General features: G+C 48.0%; 1 protein-coding gene across 3 annotated transcripts in view; it reads right to left on the reverse strand.

The window, feature by feature from the left end:
• The window catches only part of CTIF (cap binding complex dependent translation initiation factor), a 150,590-nt gene that overhangs the window by 57,485 nt on the left and 70,599 nt on the right, over positions 1-22,506 (reverse strand). For all 3 annotated transcript variants that reach the window (XM_072859615.1, XM_072859614.1, XM_072859616.1), the window contains one exon: positions 11,593-11,669. In XM_072859615.1, coding sequence (XP_072715716.1) covers positions 11,593-11,669 — 77 coding nt within the window. The remainder of the gene's footprint in view (positions 1-11,592; positions 11,670-22,506) is intronic.

Raw genomic sequence — 22,506 nt, forward strand, 5'->3', positions numbered from 1 at the left:
ATTGCATGAACGTGGGCTGTCAGCTTATTGTAAAGAGTTTTCAAATAAATACCTTGCATGGCACGCTCCTGAGTGAGTTTTGGGCTTTTCTTAGCAATCTTTCCAGCACAAAAACTACCTGGCCCGAAGAGGACGTGTGCCATTGCGATCCCAACCTCTTGACTTGCCCATGCGATGCTTGCGGGAACGAGTGTGGAGTTTTCTTTTGGTAAAGTCCTACTGAGAAAACATTTTGCACAACAAAATGCTGGGACAACTTGGTTATATATGTATATACCTTGGTTATGTATGTGTGTGTATATATATATCTTTAAGCAGAGAGTGAAAGATAAAGAGGGTAAGCAAGAGGGAAAACCATTCTTTTTATAAGAGATGAAACAGTGGACAAGAAGATGATGCCTGAGAACTCAGAATCAGATAATAATGAATGCAGAACAGCAGATTTTCATGTAAGATGAAGTAATATTGTCCTTTAAACACAAGCTAGACGATAGCTTTAAAATTCACATGCAGGACTACAAGCCATACTGCTTTAGGGTCCATTCCTGACCCTTCCATGATTTCCTGTGCCCATGACACACCTAGGCATATATATTTATTTTCTCTCAACATTTAGGACCAAATTCAAAGGAGCACATATACATTCACAACACAGCTTAGGCAGAGCTGAGGACCCTACAGCTCCCGTCAACCAATTCCCAAAATCCTACCAGGCCCTGAGGGTTTGGGTCAGCTCACGTTTTGTCTTAAATGTAAGTGCCAAAAGCATCACTGCCATGCACGTCCTGAGATGCCACCATCTCCTCAGCCCCCCCCAGTTCAGCCAGCTCCTGCCTTGGGACATACCAGATCCATGAACTGGGCATCCACCCACCAGCTCCCTTCTAGAAGAAACCTTCTAGAAGAAGGTGCAAATTGTTAATTGAAGTGAAAACGAGTTAGGGGTTGTAGCAGGAGTTAGCAATGCCTTGAAGGGGCTCAGGGCTAAACCCTTCCACCTGTCATGACAACAGTTTGCTCTGTCAACACCTGTTTATGAAAAACTAAGGGCAAAAAAGCCAACTACACACTTCACCCAGGCTGCTGAAACACCAGTGACTGGTGTCAACTCCTGCTCATTAGCAGTGCTGAGCCGGCTTGGCTGGTAGACCCAGGTAGGGTCTACCTACCCAGCTGATGGGTAAGGAGGGCTCGCTCTGGCCAGTGAAGCCAGGCAGCCTCAACAAGGAGTCGAGCTAAATGTGGGTGAGGGATCTCATCAGCCATGTGCATCTTCCAGGTACAGACACAAGCCCATTTTCTTCGGACACCAGAAATACTTATGGCAAGCACAGCCTGAAGGGCAGACTGCTGCCCCCAAAGCTTCTCAAGGAGTGCCAAGGCAGCACTCTCTGCGAGCATGAAAATGTCTCTTGCAAACCCTTGCTTTCCTTGGCTGAGAAGAGATTTCCCCTCCATGAGATGGGATAGAACGGGATGCCCAGTCTCAAGTCTTTGTTCTTGCTGAAGAGAGCCCAGAAACAAATCCCTGTCCCAGCACTTCCTCCAGCACGTGGTGTTTTGACTCAACTCCTCACACAGCTCTTTGTTTTTCAGACTTCCTTGGTTCTGGTCAACATGGGAAGACAAATAAAGCAAGGAAACCTGTTCTCGTAAGATGGCCAGACTAATTTTTCTTATGTGGGGCCCAAAAGATCTCAGTGAGAAGCTTTCTAGGGCTCTCCAAGCACCTGTGACTGCCACCTTTGGGAACCCCCACCTTGTCCCACGGGAAGGGGAATCCTCCCTCCTCTCCATGCAGCACTGAATTATTGTAGGGTTGCTCACAAAGTTCAGTCTTGCGCAGGACTTTTACCAGAGTGCCATGGTGGAGACTTTCAGGCCCTGTGCATACATGCTTAGCATACAGAACAACAACAAGAGAAAACACCATTTAACGCATGGAGCACATAGGCATGGGGAGGGTGTTACACAGCTTCATAGAGGGTGGGTTCAAATTGCCTAATTTTAAGTGTCTGTGATGTTGTCGTGGTTTAACCCCAGCCAGCAACTAAGTCCCGCCCAGCCGCTTACTCACTCCCCCCCGGTGGGATCGGGGAGAGAATTAGAAGAGTAAAAGTGAGAAAACTCGTGGGCTGAGATAAAGACAGTTTAATAGGGAAAGCAAAAGCCACGCACACAAGCAAAGCAAAGCAAGGAATTCCTTCACTCCTTCCCATGGGCAGGCGGGGTTCAGCCATCTCCAGGACAGCAGGGCTCCAGCACGCGTAACGGTGACTTGGGAAGACAAACGCCATCACCCTGAACGTCCCCCCTTCCTTCTTCTTCCCCAGCTTTATGTGCTGAGCACGACACATACAGTATGGAATAGCCCTTTGGCCAGTGTGGGTCAGCTGTTCCAGCTGTGCCCCCTCCCAACTCCTCGTGCACCTGGCAGAGCATGGGAAGCTGAGAAGTCCTTGATTTAGTACAAGCACTACTTAGCAACAACTAAAACATCTCTGTGTTATCAACACTGTTTTCAGCACAAATCCAAAACATAGCCCCATACTAGCTGCTATATAAAAATTAACTCTATCCCAGCCAAAACCAGCACAGATATCAGAGGCCAAATGTGAGCTGGGGATCTAAACTCCATGGCAGCTCAACCAGTACAGGTGGTGAAGACTGGGGAGGGAGTCACCTGGCCAAATGCCTGCTTCATGCTGAGATGAACCATCCTCCGAACTCCACTGACTGCATCCCCTCTGAGCATAACGGGAACTTTGGCACCCAGTTCATATATAGTCAACTTAGTTATGGACACATGCAGTGGGATTCAGATGGTGGTGTCACTCGAGATGCTCTGTTGCATCTTGTCTGGCTCCCACCCCATTTCGGTGCAGGTTTCACAAAGTCCAGTGTCTGCTAGCTCCTTGCATGGATTTCATTATATGCTAGGGCATCTGAAATAGCAGCTGTGATCATGGAGGTGAATCCCAGCAGACTCTGATAAAGGTGAGAACTGAAATGAGGTCTCCCATGTCCCCCCCAGAGCCTTGGACACAAGAGCAGTTGCTTTGCTAACCTTCTCCCTAGTTGTACAGCCACCACCAGCTCCTGCTCCCCATTCCCTAACACTCACAAGAATGGGCAGCAGCAGAAAAGGAGTGAAGAGCTGTTGGTGCCAACAACTCACTGTCCTCCAGCCCAGCCCCTGCTGCCACAGAGGAGAAAGTTACCTAATAAATACCGAATTTCGATTAAATCTGGTGTCCCTCCACCACAGCCACACACTGAAGTTCTCCCGGATTTTTTGCTGGAGCAATTATTTTGCTTTCTGTGAAGTAACATGATAAGACCCTGAGCTTATCCAGCAGGCCATTACATTTCTATTGAGGTTTCATAACAGTAAAATGTTTTGCCGGTGGTACGTAAAGTCTTTCAATCAGCTGCAGAGATGGAGAAAAACAACCTGCAAAAGCCTCCTGATGCCATAAAGTCTACTGGCAGCTTGGCAATTCAGGTTAAATTTAGTCTGCAGGACAGGGGTCACTTCAGTCGCCAAGATCATAAAAAAAAGGGAATAAAAAGTCTTGTGTTGTAGTTTTTACGTAATGACAAAGCCACTCTCAATAGAGAGGTGGCAACCCTGCAGCTGGGAAATGCACCCGGCTCTCTCCTGCCACTGCCTCCTGGCATTAAAAAAAAGGAACAATGAAAGGAAAGGATTAAATTTGCTTAAATGAGTATCTTTTAACCTTTCTGCACCATGCCTTTAGCTAGGCACACAAGGAGGATGGAGCAGATATGGAGAATGGCAATGGATACACATCTCCTGAAGTCCTGCTCACGTGGAGCGTGTCCTGTTGAACTCACAAAGGTTTATTTTTCTCTTTACATTAGTCTTGAGCCCACAGAGCGCTCTAATATTTACAGAAGTACGTTTTCCCTGCATCACATGAAATGCAAAATCCTTTTATTTGTTGCTAGCATCAGGAAAGGAGCTGTAAATATGGCATCACCTTTCACAGTGTGTTTTGCTGGCAGGATTGCAGCCGCTCCATCTGCCTTCAGGGGTGACTCATGGCTGGGCATATTTTCACTGATACCCTCAGTGCGCAAGGGCTTAGCACTGATCACGACGGCAGAAACAAGAGCAGCTGGGTGGAAAACCCCTAATTGCCCTGCCACAGCTTGGGACACGGGTGACAGGCAAAACAAACTCCCCGATGGATGCTAAATACCAACTGCTCCACCTTACTGCTACTGGTGTTTCACATGGACTGCTCGGCTAATGGGAAGACCCTATGTGTGCAGCTCTGGGGACAGTGCTGGGGCAGGCAAGATGAGCCAGTCTAGGACTGATGATAGATATAAACTTGGCTGAACTTCAGATGGCTTCTGCAGAGCTATTGATCATCTGTGTCCTGTAGGTACCGGGGCTGGGATTACTGCACAGGGATGGTGTTGACTACTACAGCCCCATGTCATGCTGTGTCCTGTTCACTGAGCCCAGAGCACAGTGCAAAGGCAGTGAGGGGTCTTGATGGAGCCAAGCCACCTCCAGATCTCAGCTCCAAGAGGTCCCTCTTGACAAGAAGCTACAGTGCCGCCCAGCAGCTCCACCTATGGCTGAGTCACCCCCAACCGGATGCCCACGGGTCATCAGGAGGTGGCTTTTTGATCATTCAAGGACCACTCCTTCAATGGGAAGCCTGGTGCAGGCTTTGTTCTCAACAACCTCCTCCTGGGAGCGGGGTCCCAGTGCCGTGACCCCTGGCAGAGCCTTCTCCTCGATGCCTGGAAGGAAGGGCAGCAGGGTTGGGTGATGCCAGCGTGTCTGGCCAGCGCAGCTCTGTGGGTAGGAAGGGGTTCCTGCTTGACCCCTCCTGATACCATCTCTGCTCTGCTCCATCACTGCCTTGCCCAAAGAGTAGCTGATGGACTAACCAGGTCCCAACAACACCAGGTCTTCATACGGACCTACCCGATAGCCTCACAAGAGGGTATGGGAGTAACTACAAACACGGGGAGGAAGGACCTTGTGCCACTGCAACCCCCTCCAGTTCCCTACATCTGTTACTCCCTTGGTGGCAATCAAGGCAGACCTTCCTCTGATTTCCAGTCTTAATTAAATGACCAGTTTTATCCGCTTGCTCTTCAGAAAAGCGTGTTTCTTCAGCAGAAATAGCCTTTCTTCCCCTGCCGTTTACCCCCGGGTACCTCGAGAGCATCTGCATCCGCTCCCAGCCTCTGCCAGGCAAGGCTGAACCAGCTGACATGTGCGAAGCAGCATTTCCTTCTCTGGGCTTTCAAGTTTATTTTATTCTTCACTTTCCTGGGTGACCCTGGATCCTCATATTAACAAACAGCAAAAAAAAAAAAAAAGCAGAAAACTTTTGCTTTATGTCTCATCTCATCTCAAATCCCTCCTTGCTAATGGCTCCATCTCACTCCAGCATCATGCGGTCCAGCGACTCCCACCCGACTCCATACCTTCTCCCTGAATGAGGAGATCTCGCCCTTGAAGGAGCAAGCTGGGCAAAGCTGATTCCTGTGATGTTTTATGACAGGGTAAAGTGGTAGAGTGCCCTTTATGGTGTTTTGAAAGGAAATTGTACAGGAACAATGTCCCGAGCAGCATGGCTATTGAAAACTCTTCACAAAAGGAGTTCGCCACAAGAGGAAAAGCAGCTTAATCAGTCGAACTAATCACTGTAGGTGGTTGAGTGTCCCTGAGGGTCTGTAAAATCAAATATAATGGGAAAAGAAATATATCACAGCTTGCCTACGCTCCTCGGCGGAGCCGCTGGCGGATCTGGGATGTTCCCTGCCTGGCCCCGAGCCCACCGTGACTGTCCTTTGGGCTGTCCCTATGCAGTACCATACTCGCCTCCACGCAAGACCCTGGCCGGGGCCACGTGGACCAGCTGGGATGGCCTGTCAGAATGAGCTGGGCTCTGAGCAGGGAGGCAGGACAGGGGTGCCCGCCCCCATGCACTCATCCCAGCTAACCCGATTTTCGGCGTGGGCACGAACAGGAGGGGTCAGCGACGCTTACACAACCCTCCTGCTTCAGGAAGAGGAAACCGTCACTGACAGCCACTCAGGGCTCTCCGGGGAAGGAGGATATTTCTGCCTCCCCAGCTCTGAATCTAATTAAAAACAGAAAACAACACACACACACACAAAATCCAGACTGTTTTTTCCTGATCATTTAAGTGTAAAGCCAAGTTAACGGTAGGAAGCAAACTGGGACAACACAAGAGAAAAATTGAGGACATTTCTGTAATCCTGTTGACAAAAGCCATAGGTATTTGGGGCATGCTGAAGGGAGATGGGGAAAGCACATGAACCTCTTTGCTCCCACCCCTTCTCTCGGTGTATGAGCCAGGAGGACCTACGCAGTCTTCTGCTCCAGCTCCTTATCCCACGCAAGGGCTTTATGAAGGATGGATTTCCCTGGCGCAGAAACACCCCTCTTAAAACCTCATCCAACAGGAGAAGGAGGAGATGAGATGAAGCTCAGCCACAGCTAAGGGTGACAGTCCTTCACCCAAGGCCAGCCCTGGTCCCCAACAGCCCTGGCCAGGGTAGGCAGAGCAGCCCCCTGTGGCTCTGGTCATCCCAAAGCCTGGAGACACACCAGCTGCACACGGAGGAAGCACAAGGGATCCACACCTTTTCTATTGAAAAGAGTAATTTAGATGCCTTTTGGAAAGAGGGGATTGGTTAACTCTTAGGCTTTTACTCCATCCTCTCCAAGACATGGGACTGCGCTTCCCTCCGTCATCCTCTCCTGTCCTTGCCCATAGACTGACCACCAAAAGCCCCGTGAGATACCAGCCAGCATCTATGCACACATGAGGATTTCCTCTTGGTAAGGTATTCAGCCTGATTTGACTTTTGAATCCAACAAGATGTGATTGAACCAATGTGACTGCGATGGTGAAAACTTTTTAAGACTTCCTCAGCAACCTTTTCCTGGTCCTCAGCAAAACTGTCCTCTTCCCTAGGTGACGCAGAACAATTTCAGTACTCTTTTAACCAGAAGACCAAGAAGTAGGTACAAACTCACCTGTCTTAACCCATTGCAACTCCATATATTCCTTGTAAATCCTATCTAAACTGGGCAACATTTCTTATCACTCCTACAAGGCTGGTGCAAGCCTCTGTGCGTGCATTTCCGAGCCGTGGGGTTTGGCCAGCCGGACCCTCCATCCCAAAACACATCATACCAGGATGCCATGGGAACTGGAGAAACCTTGTGCAGCACCAAGTTGACTTGCAATGCTTCAACAGATACTCAAGAAATGGTGTTTTTGGGAACTTTTTGAAAAACAAGGGGCCAAACTCAGAGCCCACCTGCCCAAGGAGACCATGTCCCAGCACAGCTTGTGCTCCACTAGCAGAGGGGCATTGGGTTGGGAAGGGTCAGAGGAGAGGACTTGAGAAATGGGTCCATTGTGCCCCATATCCCAGAGAAATTTTTTTCTCTAGACTGCTTGCAGGAGAGAAGGGCAGGAGAGGTCCTGCCACTGCCCAGGGAAAGTCCCTCCTTCCCTAGAGGTGGTTGCCTATGGGAGATCAAACCAAGTTGCCTTTGGTGATATCTAGGTAGGGTGGGTCTCATGTGGCAGCGTTTGGGACAATGAAATGGTCATTGGTGTTTAACACTTGCTCACATGGACATCTATGAAAAAACTTGCCTCTGTTGCTATCCTTCAGTGATCCCATTAAGTGGTGATGCCCTCCATCACCCTCATCAGGAGGTGCCAGTTTAGACACCTCGTGTGTCTAAACCAACAGAGAAAACACTGGGTGCAGGATTTCTGCCGGGTGAGGTGGGGAGGGCAATACCTCTCCCTGGTCTGCCCTGACTATAAGCTCTTCGCAGCAAGGACCTCACCACCTCCTGCAGGCTTTTACAATACCTTGTGCAATCAAACCCTCCACCAGATGTGGCTCTGATGTTGATCGCTGTTACTGAAAATGTGTCTAACTAACAGACCCACAGTGGTCCTTAACTGGGAAAGTCGAAGCCTGTTTTAATGACACCTCTAATTCGCTCTTCATATCTATCTTATGCAACAAATGAAGCATGCATCCCATGGAAAAATGACTCGTGGAATGCAAAAATGTATCGTATATGCAAGGAGAGAGCTATGGTTGCAGGCCCATAGGGTTGCTTCTCCCCAAGGGAGTGAAAGGTGCACAGCAGAGACCTCAGGGTAGGTGAGCCGTATGCTCCTCCGCAACACGGTGACAGCATTTCCCGAGGAGAGGTGACGGGAAGGAAGCAGGGACGGGCACTATTTATAGCACGGCTGGATGTCAGCGTTGTTTCGCATGAGAAACAAAAGGTGTCTTGCTAGCCCAAGATGTGGCCCCTTCTGAATCATCAGAAATCCCCTCCCCCCATCAGGGAGGGGAGAGGAGCCCGCACGCGCTCTGGGGGGGAACCAGTATAATTTATAAGACTAGCTGGAAAAAAATAGGCAGATTTCTGGATACCAATGTGCTTTATCAGCTCTTTTATAATAGCTGTGTTATATAAAGTACCAGCCAACCTGAAAGTCATCTACCACCAGGCAAGGCCAGCTGGACCTGTGCATCATGCAGAGGTCAGCCTGAGGCTTAACTCCTCGACCCAAGCTGGATGTCCACTTGCGAGCGGTGACTCCTGCACATGGCAGGAGGATGCCCACCATGGTCACCTGGGATGTGTCATCCTTCTCAGATGAGGCAGGTCCCGGGCAGGGAGAGATGGTGCACCACAGACAGGCATTGCTCGTGGGGTCTGGGGCACTGCTTAGTGCCAAGTGCTCACCACCTTCAGGAGAAGGGGAAAAGCTGCCTGATGAAAAACAGACTCAACTGCGCCAGGGCTTTGGGGCCACACCTGCTTCTAACCAACGGAGCAGGACAACCTCTTTTCTTCTTGCAAATCCATTGCATGTCAACCCTACTCCCATCCTTGGCTGCTACCAACCCCTTTCTAAGAAACCAGCTCTTCTTCCCTTGGCTCTAGGCATCCAGAGCTGCTTCCTAGCCCCTCTCCCAACCCATGCACCACCAAATGGCCTCGCTCAGCCTCTCCCAAGCCTCACTGCCTCCGATGCCTCATCCACAGTCTTGCAATTTTGAGTCTCTCTGTATCCAGATGAGGTTTAAAACAAAAAGCCCGTAACTCCCAACTGTTTTGCTGGCCATAAAATCTCATCCTGAGGGATGTTTATGCCACCTGTGTGGCTCCACCAGCTCCGAAATGAAGCTTTTCTCCCCCAGAATGATGCCTGCGACTTTAAGATAATGGCACTGCAATAAAGCGTGAATAGCTTTGTAACCTGTTTGTGCTCCAATACAGTCTGGGTTTTTTTCCTATTCCCTTTTTTTCCCTATTTCTACCATGTTTTTCTCATAAAATAACCATTCTAAGACCTCACTTACTGCTAGACATCAATTTTAAGGAGCAAGTGCTCTCTGGGGGCATCTCAAGTGGCACTAGAAGGACTAAAACTCCCCTCTTAGTCCCAAATGCACTGCAGAGGCAAGGGGATGCTGAAAACCCCCAGCAGCAAACCACGTGGCGTGGGGAGAGGGGGGCTGCTGAGGTCCCCAGCCGAAGTCTAGGGGATGGGACCATGCCTTTTCTGTTTAAATAATTATTTAAGAGACTGTTGTTTCACTCCAGCTCCTGCTACCCGAGCTTAGCTTTTTGCAATTAAAATAAGTATTTTTTTCTGTCTAAGCTTTGATACCACCATGGATGTCCGTGGAGGACTTGGGCAGGACTGCATACCCTCTGCTCTTTCCATTTTATTTCATTCATGACTGCTTAGGGCTGAAATGGCCCCATGTCTCCTCCCACACGATGCCCTATCAACTGGTTTTTTTAAGGCTTCTGTCTCTCCTCCTGGGATATTATCCCAGTGCTACTTGGTCTGGGCTGTATCTCACCCTGCAATCTTCCAACCCCAGCCCAAGGCAGTTTCTTTTGCTATCTCTCCTTGCCATCTGTGCTGGAGGCAGGGATACCCTGAGGGGCTGAATGTTTCTGTCTGCTGATGGTTTATCTGAAGGGACCAGAAAGAAAAAGAAATAGAAATACATGTCTGGTGTGATCCCTTGAACCGGCTGTTTTTTTGAATGGGAGGGAAGAACCAACATGCAGTTCCATGGCTCTGGTCCAGCGCAGCTTTGGGCATGGGGCTTCAGGCAGGAGACCCCTTGGCTCTGCAGGTCTCCTCTCCCGCAGCATCATACACTCTTCGGATGGCAGAGGAAGACCCACTTGGTGAGACAGGATGGGAGCAAGATGCTCCAACCTCAGCTGCAATTTCTCGGGAAGCCCAGCCCAGCGCTGCGAGGAAGCCCACCCAGCTCTCTCTTGCAACACAAGCAGACTTCAGCTTGGTTTTAACCACATTTCAGTGATCACAGGCTGCAACCTAGCTGAAACAAGCCCTTTTTTTTTTCCTAAATCACAAGATGAAATTGTCTGTTAAACTGCATACAGGAAAAAAGGAAGGAGCCCCAAAGAGGAGAGAAAATGGAGTTTGCTGCTGACAAACTACCGTGCCCACAGAAGAATGTTTCTAGGACGCCTGAGCAAACTCTTTTCAGCTGTTTTTTGGTTGCTTGGTAAAATTTGGGAAAACCAAACCAAGCACAGAATTAACTACATCATGGCTGTTGACAAGTTGAGAAGTGATGGGGAGATTTGAGGACACACTCCAACAACTATTACAGGTGTCTGTAGGACTTCCCCAAAAATCCCCCCGTGAGGCATCACAGCTCAGACACAGATTTCAGATCACTTTAGGAGAAAACATTGGCCACTTTTTCTCCTGTTAAATAACATTAACCTTGCAAACTCCTGGTTTTAGAAATGCTTTATTGCCCCGGTTATGTTGTCTCAGCGACAGCAGAACACGCTGGCAGAAATAAAGCTGCAGGTACAACTAACTCCCTTATTCCCCGCTTATTTTCACATTTAACCATAGTCACAATTCCTATCAAGGACTCTAGATGCCCTCATATAATTAAATATGCAATTTACACAATTAAATATCCAATTGACCCAATTAAATTAACTCAATGGATTGAAATCACCAATGCCACAGGAACTGAGCTGCCTATTTAGTACATCCCTTCCTTCATGCAGACAGGCATCCGATGCTTGCTGCAAACCCCTCTCAACCATACCCGCTTTGCAGGCAACCCTGAAAGTCAGCAAATTTTGCTTTTCAATAGAAAGAGAGGAAGCAAGTCACAAGGACTCAAAGCTTTTACAGATAATACCTTGCCAGCTGCCTCTTCTAATACAAGTGGGGGGATCTGGCTATGCTGGAATAAGTATACGGGAAAGAGGAGGTCCTTAAGATACTTCTGGAGCAATACAGGACATACCCCAGATTTAAAAGACAAACCAGGGGGATGGACAGACATTTTCAGGATGTTAGTGCTCAAATAAGGGTTTATGCATTAACCCAACACTGGCAGCTGCTAAACTGCAGTATTGTCCAAAGACGCTCCATGAAACAGTGGGGGAAGATGTGCAATGAAGAAGAGAAGATTAAAAAAAAACATTAAAGAGGTTTCACCTACCTCCGGTCATTTCTCCTCCTTCTGAACAGTTTTTTGGTGTGTGCAATTTCAGCTTCATGAGTCAACGGATGGTAACCCTGTAAAACAGAGGGAAAAGCAGCGATCAGCTCCAAGATACAGGAGGCATCAATATGGAAGGGGTCAGAGTGAGACAGAGCTGTACACCCTACAGAGGAGCATGATAAAAGAAACAGTTCCCATCCAAACATCCTTACAACATCTCAGACCCTATCGAAGCAGGTCTGGAAATCCACAGACTTGTTGTACCCTCTCAGGGCCGCTGCAATGAGCAGAGAATTAAGTTATCTGCAATTTCTGTATGGGAGAAACCACAAGGGACAAATAACTGGACCACATATGGATGGATTCCAATATACACCATCTACAGGGAATTCACCCACTTCACACATGACACTGCTGATACTGGTGTACCTAAACCATCCACTTTCACTGGGTTGTTTCCTTCAGATTTATTTATTTATCTAAAACTCAGCTGTAAAAATGTCTGTATGGGGATGATGCTCAGCAGCATTTTGAGGATACTGGAGTAAGCAAACATGAGCCACAGCTGTCTGGTCTGTTGGGCTGTGCCCCCATGCCGTTAGCAAGTCAACAACTTTGTCATGAGCATCTTGCTGTGCTTTGCCCACTGTGAGCAGGTCAACCCATGCCACCCCTGGGGTAAGGACAGGTGGCATCCACCTACTGGAAACAACTGAGATGACTAGGACATTTAATGATTTGCCCTGGTCACATCAGTGGAAGAGCTGTGTGTAACTCAAGCTGCTGCCTTGTCCTCTCTCTGCGGAAGGTGCCGACTCTCTGACTTGCTATGTTCATCTGATAAGGGGGATGCTGTATTTACCATCCTACTATGGGCATCGTGAGGCTTCATTAATGTGAGCAAAGAGCTCTGAGGTTCCTGGACGAAAGGCACGATGTAAGTGCAAAGTATTATTTATTTTCCAGGGACTACAGAGCTGTCATAACCATAATGATTTTTATTTATGCAGTATTGTACTTCCCAGGCTGGCAATAAAAGCCTTGTAAAAGTCGCTCCTTTTATTTCCACTGCAATCTATCTTAGCCTCTGAGCTCCAGCCACTGCTGGTGAATCACCATGCACGAGGGGCCACGAGGGAGCAGCCTGGGCAAGGGCTGGGTGGGAATGCGTCTCATCGAGCAGCAGCTTTGTCACATTGGCATGACAACATAACACACCGACTTAAAAAAAAGTCCCTCTCTGTGTGAAGAGCCTTAAAAATGACAGTTAATTTTAGTAGCAGTTACTGAGATAATAATATTTTGAGTTCCTCTGGTGGAAGATGTAATGGAGGAGAAAGGTTGCTGGGGATGGTAATGAATTAAAGCTTGCAGACCAGAGAAGACATCCTCGAGTCCAAGACCAACAGGGTTTATTGTGACCATCCATCCTGGCCATCTGCAAAGAGCCTGGAGAAACTGCTACTGCAGCAACCCTACAGCTCTTCCACTTTGGAGACCTTCGCTCTTCGAGACTTCAAGCAATGAAGAACTCACCCAGCCCCTGGGTAAGTCCTGCTGCTGGCTAGCACGTCCTCATCTGAATCTTGCTTTGGCTGCAGTCTTCAAGTGTGTTTCCTGAGAAGGTAGTTTCCCTTTAACTTTCTTCTTCATTATTAACCCTTCCAGAGAAAATTGGATGTGCCATGATCATATGGTTTAGCACAGGCATTAGAAAGCATGTTCAAGAGTAGTACCCATTCTTGGTGACCAAATTATCCTTCTCTTCCACTAAAACACCCTTAACACCCAGAGGTGCCACACCAGCCACAGCATCCTACACGATCCCTCATAGCAATGGTACAGAGGCCATCATTACGTGAAGTTGCCTTAGCTTTCTTGCAGATCTGCTTATCAAGCGAGGATCTACTCAGTGACGCACGTTGTTCTGTGGTCCTCTGCTCATGTCCCTGCACCCAGCACCAGGAAGAGCTCTCCTCATGCTCCCCAGATCTCATCTCATGGCTCAAACATAGCCCATCTTTGACTAAGAGGAGGTAGTTTGGGAGTAGGGAAGGCTGACAACCTGCTCTCCTCAGGCTGTGGCTGGGTTATCACCTAGTTAACCAGGTCTGACTTGGGCTTCTCCTGCAGCCAAACACCTCATGGTTAATTCTGTGTGGCATCTTTGATGTCTAATAGCTTAGAATCATACTGAACCTTCTTCATTACTGAAGGCTGTGGTTTGAGTCTTCCTCATCACTTATTTTCCTGGTCACTTATTTTCACTGAATGCACAGGAGGAGCTTAATATCTCCAAGATCTCTGTTCCTCTGAAAATGTGCTTGAAATTGGCCAATGGGTACCAAAGTGAATGAGAAAAGGAAGGGAGGGAGCAGATACGCACAGTCCAATCACATCAGCCGTGCTAGTTTAGGAAATCTGGCTAAAAATAGTACAATACTCAGTGAGACTGTTTCCAATGTTGTACCACCACAGCAGGCTAAAGTGTGGGGTATTTTTAAGAATTTAAGCTGCATTGCAGACACATGTGCAAATACAATTACCATGTAAAATGAAACCATCTCTGCAGAACACAAGGACCTAAGGCACTGATTTCCTCAACGCGAAGCCTTCATTAAGTCTCAGAAGCTGCCTTTCTGCTCTTTCCAACGAGAAACCATATGTACGGTGGTGCATTGCTGCATGTCCTCCTTGCAGAGCATCCACTGCTTCCTCAGACTTCTGCGCACCAGCAGCAGACAGCATGAGGGTGAGAGATAGATTAATTACATGGGAATAAGGCTCCTAATCCAAGGAGCATGCCTGTGCCTGAACAGGGAACTTGGTGTCCCCATTAGGAAAATCAAGGATCTCCCTTTTCCAGCCGAGCAGTTCCTTTCCTTAGTCCTAGTCATGAGACAATGTTTTGGAAAAAAACAGTCACTGGTCCCTACTCTTGTCTATTTTGGTGCCTAAACAGAGCTAAATTTGGAAGGCAGAAAAATCGACTTTTTTTGTGCAGCGAGATGATGTAAAAGGAAATATCAGCAACTCGCAAGAAGGGCGGAGTGGCTGGAGAAGACCGAGGGTGCTGGGTGGGTGGGGACAGGCCAGAGTCCCAAGGGCATGGTGAGCGCCTTGATGACATGGCTCTTAGGTTTGTCTGGAGGCAATCTGCAGGACAGCAATGGAAGTGCCTTCAATAGAGCTGGCTTGCTGAGGACAACGTGGATCTGAAATGCAGCTCTTTCATTTTTCAGTGGACACACTCTTTATGAAGCTGAAATCCCTGAACAGAGCCAAAGGGAAATGTCTTGCAAGGCAGAAGACCACCCTCCACTCTGCAGTGGGTCTACAAGAAGACCTACACAAGAGGAATGGTTTTTGCTCCTGCTTGAGCCAGAAGGCACCATCAAGCCCAGCTGCTCATGGTTTTCATAGGCAGGTCTGCAGCTTCTCAGTGGGCAGCAAAATCACATTTGGTCTCTCTCCCACATCGGTTTTATTTTGATATTTATTTGCAGGTAGCTCAAGGAGAACGTAACAAACCAACATTTCAGTGCTGCTGGTTCTGGAAGCAAGGGGTGTGGGAAAAGCAAAGAACAAGGAGCCCATGGTCTTAGGAAGGACCATTAATAGGGGTCATTTTCAATTTTGGAGCAAAACACTCTGCGGTTTACATGGTGGGAAGTTTGGAGCAGAACCTGAGAAGCCCATGGGACTTCTAATGCATGTATATGTATGTCAAGTTTAAATTATAAACATGCACACTGTAACAAGAAAGGCCAACAGCTCTGGAAGAGAAGGGGCATTCAGGACCAGTCTACTCTCTGGGCTGGTCCCCTAGAGATCAGCTATGTTGTGATGTGCATATCCATTTTTAGATGTTTCGGGGAAAGCAGCTCTTGGAGAAGGGAAGGTGATGTCTGGCAAGCTTAGGTGACTGTCATATGGCCAGCTAGCATACGCCAAGGGAAATCTGTCATCTACCGAAATTGCTGCAAACAGATGGCAGAGGGGAGCAGGTTTGACGCCCACATGCACTCTTTTCATGCTTTACCTTCCTAATGAAGGTGTCTGCCCAACCCTCAACCCCATCCACCTGCCTGTGGGAATCCAGAAAGCTGGCAGCTGCCTCTCTGCTGCCCTAGACCCATTTACATCAAAGTTTAATGAAAGAACAAATAAAAAGCTTTCAAGATCTTGTTGGCCATCTGCAGCGACCCAAGAGCCTCCACCTCTCCCCCCACCGATACCTGCCCCTCCCCAGCAACATCCCTCTCCTGAGCCATCCTACTCCACGTCTCAGCCCACTAACCTGCGGGGTACTGGCCTGGGAAGGACACAAGGAAGAGGGGCAGGACCAGAGGAGGGAAATGGTTGGTTTTAGAGCTACCCTGCTGCGAGCAGGAGCTTTGCTATCGTTTTTGTCATGCTTCTCCTCTGCAGCAGCATCAGCTGAAGATGTTGGAGGGAGGCACCAGCTTTGCCTCTTTTACTGGTGATGGTAAATCACGTGGCAAATCACAAGGAGATAAGCAGAAATGAGGCAGGGTTTTTTGCTGCTGCTGGTCCTTCTGTGACCACCCTTAGGTAGCAAATCCCAGGGACTCCTTTGGCATCTGACAACAACTGCCTTACAAAAGGGATGGTCCTATTTGGGACCAACCTGCACCCTCCCTCCTTCTCCTCCACTTCTGCACTTCTCAAGTGCAACTGTTGCCTGGGGTGGCCAAATTCATGGGTGTTTCACAAAGACTCTAGGGGCTATGAGAGGCTGGGGTTCATTGCTTCATCCCCATGGTCTTCATGTCTAATGCAGCCTGACTTTCAGATGTGAAAACTCACCCCACAAAGTGACTGTCTTCACTCATACCCACTCATTCAGCCTCTTCCATAGACATTTCCCATGCAGCAGAAACACTCCCAGCCTGTGATGGTCAAGCAGGTGAAGATGCCTGAATGCCAAACAGCAACACTGAAACCCCAAGAGCAAACGAAAGGTTGAGAAAAGCAACTGGACTGATGGAAAAACCCAACGCTGGGGTGATGAGAGAAGGAAAAGAAATGATCCAGCCATATCGCAGGATCAGTCTGCATGAGCTTTATCTCAAGAGTCTTTTGTGCCCTCAAGAAACATCTCCGCCCTTACTTATCTTAAACAAATGGTTGCAGAAGGCCTGAACTGAACAAACAGGTTATTAGGCCTGCGGTAGGCGCTGGAAGTTTTGCTCAGTTTTATTGCACACAAAGTTCAGGGTGGGATTTATTTTCTAGGGGGGTGGGAAGGGAGAGGTGGGGCTGGGTTCATGGAGGCCCGAAGACACCCCATCTGCCTGTGCAAAGGCGACAACAGAAATACCAAGGCTGGAGGGAGCGTAAAAAAATAAATATATTGGGGTTCCAGAAATGATCCACAGAAACCAACCCAGTGACTTGCAACACCCTGTGGTAAGGCTTTCATCTGCCTATAGGATGGATTATCTGAGGCAGGAAATTCCGGGACAGCACAGAGCTGCAGATATATTTAACTTTTATTGTGCCGGTCCCACACTCATGGTGCCTATGGGGTTGAATGTGCTAGTGCTTAGTACAACCATTCCAGTCATCCAATTGCACATGAAAAACGTGGCAAAGGTGCCACTGCCTCCCTGCTGGCATCATCCCCATCACCTCTACCCACCCAAGGCCAGCATTTATCAACGCACGTAAGTCCTGTGGGCACTTCCAGCAGAGCCACCTCCTTGGAGGCTAATTGCTGTTGCCTCTTCCCCTTCCAGGAACTCCCATGGCGCTGGCTGGCCACCCACTCTCCTCTCTTACATGAAGGGAATTTTTTACCTCTTGAAAGGAGAGGGCTGGCGCAAAAATCAAAGCCTTGACCTGCTTTGGAAGCCATGGAAGAATATCAAACAATGTCAGGAAGCTGCCTGGAAATTATTTCCTCTCTGTTAAAATTTAAGTGATAAATCTGTTCCTTCAAATTGCAAGCTATTAATTTTTCCTGGAAGGTGCTTATAATAATAGTTGCTTCTGTATAAGGAATCAATTGGTGCTCGACATCAATGGAATAAAAGTGCAACAATTTTACAACATATTCCTCACCCAAGATAAAAGGCAGGTAAATCCTTACAGCACTTAATGGTTGTGGCTCTCCCATCACTCCTCACCCACAACACAGCACACATGGGTCCTGGCCACCCAGGGATGCTTTCTGCAACCTCAATCATTGGAGCCAGGGCTAAATTAAACTATAGGGTTGGCAAGGAGGACTTAGTTTCCAGCCACCCAGGAGCTGGAAAAGGAGCAAAACCCCTCCGGCTTTGCCACCGCCAATCTGACAAGCCCCATGGTGGAGGAGGGATGCTCCGTGGGACCTTGACAGTAGAACGCGCTTGCCCAATGAATCATGGCATGGCACAACATGCCTCAAATGGGAGGCATAGGAAGTTGTTTCCTGGGAGATGTCCCAGCTTGGAGGATTTCCTGATTAACTGCATCTTTGGGGAGCACACCATAAATTGTACATCACCAGCAAAGGCTGAACGTGTAGCTGCAGCACACGTGCCTCAGTGATGAGCACCTTGGAGAAGACTCTTTCCCCAAAAAAAGGGCAAGGACATAGAGGAATGAATGCTGTGACGGTGACCAGGACTGTCACAGCTAAACACCACTCTTTAGTTACCATTAAAAACACCGGCACTATTCCCTGCAGGGCCCTGCCTTCCCATGTTGCCCCAAGGACACAACCTCCTGGATTCCCACTTGCTGAGCATTAATGCTGGTCTATATGTCCCCTTTCATGAAATGGTGGGCATTTTAATGAATTACAGACTCTACACATGCAGTCCCAGACCCAAAGAAGTATCATTTAGACCCTTATCTTCCTGCTGTCTTTTCTTGGCATTCGCTATTGGCTCCTGGCAGAGAGCAGACACCCAGCTAGAGGGAAGACAGCATTTAAAATGGCATTAAATACTTGGTGGCATTAGATACTTGGTGGCAGCTAAGCTGTCCCACCTCATCCCGCTGCAGCCAGCTCCAGGACGAAACAAAAGACACAGAAAATGGCAGAACAACCCAGCGTGAAACTCCCCGTGTGGGGTGAAGGAAGCAAATGCAATTAAAGCATTAGAATAATTAGGCAAAGCATCCCAAGTGAAACGTATCCTGACCCTTCCTCAATGCCTTCTGCTGATTACTGACAGTGAGTTTTCCAGAGTCTATTTTTAACTCTTGTCTCCTAAGCTCCTGAATTATACATAATTCAGAGATGATAAAACTTTAAAATCCAGGACAAAGTCTCCTAGGAGGAACTGCCTCTGCAAACACACTCTTGCACATCAGTACAACCACGCTGGGCAGGAAAAACAGCCCAACCAGTGCCACCAAGCCCTGGCTAAGCCACCGAGATGGGGACAGGGTAGAAACGCTGCTCCGGGCTCCCCTCGCTGTTGCATTGAAACAGGGCGCTCCAAACACACCGACACGGACACACGGTGCCATAGGAAGAGTATAAATAACAGACAAAAGAAATCCCCTTTTGTTACAAGAATCCGCAAATCCAAAATCAGTTACAAGCTGACTTAGGAAATGGAGTTTTTTCCCATGTTATAGCAAAATGGAAACAATACTTCTTGAGTGGAAGTAACTCTAATTGTTTTAACTGATGTTATTTTAGTGTTGTTTAGGTTTATTGTTTATTTGTATGTATTTCCTCTACCCCGGTCAGGCTTAAAAACAAACCTTACTGTCAGCAGTAAAGTGCCCCATCCATAAATAAATACATTTATCCAGTAAATATAGATATAACCACACCATTGCTTGGAGTCCTTAAATGCAGAATATTTAAAGAATCATTAAAATAAATAGCATTGGTGACCTGGGTTTGCTTTCCCCCAGAAAAGGGAGCCTTTTTCAGCTAATATTGGAATAAATACTGCCTACATCACTTGCGACCAGGAGGCACCACACCTGGTATTTGGTTTGTGGTCTGCCCAGGTAGCCCAAGCTCATCCTGAGAAAGGGCTGTGCTCACTGCTCTGAAAAGCTTTTCCTACATTTTGCTTGGCTTGTGCTAGTTTGGGGGTGAGGGAGGAATTGCTTTAGCTGGGACTTACAGTGTTATGAGGTTGCTATGGGAATATTTGTAACTCAAGTTATTTCAGTCCCTCTGGGACCTTGCATTTTTTTAAAGTATACTTTTCCTCTATATTTTTCATGTTCCCCAGTCTGTTTTTCCCCATCTCTTGTCCCCTTCAAAGCCTACCACCCCCAAGCTGTGAACTTCAATGTGCCAAAGTTGTGAACTTCTGACCGTGCCTCTCCAGCCGAGATGAAGTGGGCAGGTGAGATGGCAGGAGGACCCTTCATTCACCGTCCACCCTCAACACTTCCTCATCATGCCACCATGGTGGACAGTGTCACGAGGAAGTGACCTGCAGGCGGAATATGGACCTCCCTGATGAATTTTTAAGGTGACCTATAAACAGACTCCATAGGACATCAGAGAGTTTGGGACCAGAGACCAGGTCACCCTCTAAGCTGGAGGGTCTGTTGAACCTCTGTGCAATCCCCAGCATCGCTACAGCTTCCTCCGGCCGGGTGTGCTCACCTCGAACCTCAGCATCGCTCTCAGCACAAGGTAAGGGCCGTATCCAAGTATATTTTCATTTCGCCCTTATTACTAATAAAAGATTGCATGTTTTTCATGTGCATTTGTGCAGTCCCCCAGAACCAAGCCCCCAGAAATCCTCTCCTCTTGGGTGGACTGGAATTTCAGCCCATAGGAGCTCCAGCTCATGCAAGCTCCCAGGAGTTGGTACAGTCCAACAGCAATGAAACCCCTTATTTGCAGAGTGATAACTTCATAACTTTACAAACAAGACGTGGCTTCTCTTTTCTTTCAATGTAGGTAAATCCAGAGGTGCGAGGAGAACTTTCTCACCGCTCAGCCCTTGGCACTTTCCGTTGGAGGCCTTCCAAGCGCGTGAAGTTTCGCAACACCGTAAGATCGCAGGCAATAGTTAATAAGTCAATGAGCATTTATTGCCATGATCCATATCGCTGTGATCCATACATTGTGCCACCAAAGTCAAAGGGAATTCTGCCATCAGCTTGATTGAGATCATGGTGGTGGCAGCCCCTCTTGGTCCACCTGTGGACCTTTCTGGTAGACCTTCATGACTGAAGCAAGCTGTGCAGAATATCACTGTCCTTTCCTTCTCCAAGCCCCTCATATTGTGCTGGAAACATTTTCACACAACAGATATTCCTGTTTGCAGTTGGCTGAAGACACAGCCAACACATTTTCCCTGGGACTGTACCACAAAGAAATAGTTTTTCACCATTCTGAAGTCTCTGCTTAGTCTAGCTCAGCCCAGAGAGAGCAAGCAAGGATCCCATGTCGCAGCCACCCCAGCTCGGAAAATACCCCAATGTGCAAACACCAATTTAATCCTCTAAAAGCCTCATTCTTCCCTATGAAAAGTCCCATTCCTTTTAAGGACTGTGGGCTGTGCAACACAAGGGCTTGACTTTCTCCTTGCCAGGTTACTAGCAGTTGGTACCTGGGTGGAAAAAACTGCTTCTTGAATGTCCATCTGCTGCCCCCCAGGATCTTCCTTCTATGCATTGAGCCCTAAGATTCCTCCTGCTGTAATGGGTTTTAATGCAGGGATAAGCACAGAAAACATTATGCACTTGCCACAGAGTATCAATCATATCACATCATATATTAATTACGCCAGTGTTTTTTCACCGGTGCTTTGCAGACCTCTGGGAGCCATGGACTACTTCGAACAATAAAATGAGGACGAGTAAGAAAAGCAAGTTTGTAGTTGCTTTACAGCAGTTTCCAAATGTGACATTTGGAAACGGACCTGGCATTTCCACCAAAAAAAAATCCTGAAAAACTGCTTTTTATCCAAAAGTTGCTACAGGACAGGCAGCAAGACGGCCGTATCCGCTCTCCTGTGTCTTGCAAAGGCTGAACCTCTACCACAACAACTCCAAAGACACAGGCATCATTCAAACATCAGCTTTCCTGCCAGTGAAAGCATGCATTACAGCTGCTTTTGTGATGACTGCCAGGAGCTGGGTGAAGCCCCTTCAATTCATTTCACATTGGCCAAGAGGACATACCTTCAGGTGTTTCATCAGAACCAAGTGGGCACAAAGAAGAACCAGCAACAAAACCCAACCGACCAACCCAACTCCTGGATATTTTCATGTACCAAGCGACCAGCACCAAAGACCTTGCTTACTGGGATGTCTCAGGTCATGTTTCCCCTCCTCATTAGGGCTTTTTTAGCTCCTTTCTCCTTTCCTTGGTGCCCTTCTTGCTGGCAGGACTGTGTCTGTGTGACGGGCTCAGCTTCAGAAGCTGGGAAGGGTCTGAGATAGTGGTCACCAAGAGCACTATGACCAATGAGCAGAAAGGAACATGACAGGAAAACCGCAGATGCACTGCATTACGAGCAACTCGGAAGTGGCCATCAAACTGCTGGCTACCAAAGAGAGACAGGAATTTTGGCAAGCAGCACATCCCCCATTCCCGTTCAGCTGGCTCCCTCCTCCGTCCAGGATCCCTGCCCACCACCATCAGCACTGCAGCCATAAGCATCCTACAGATGCTATGCCTTCACAGTGGCTCTGAAGTCACATAGGGACCCTACTGCAGCCCCGGGATGCAAAATGAGGTCTCCCATGCTACACTCCATGCTCACCTTGGTAGCTCTCCTGTGGGTCTACCTACGGCCTTAAATTAGGTAGCCAAGTACCTTATCGAAAGCGGTTTTAGACATCCTCACTGGCATATTGCTCTTTGCCCACTGTATATAGTTACACCCATGTACAAGATGCTAAAGGCACATGGGGTCCTTCCTCCTGCCTGCATCTCTGCTGGGATTGGAGACAACCCGGCAAGCC

The sequence above is a fragment of the Ciconia boyciana genome, chromosome 4 (assembly GCF_034638445.1).
Source record: "Ciconia boyciana chromosome 4, ASM3463844v1, whole genome shotgun sequence".
Taxonomy (NCBI): domain Eukaryota; kingdom Metazoa; phylum Chordata; class Aves; order Ciconiiformes; family Ciconiidae; genus Ciconia; species Ciconia boyciana.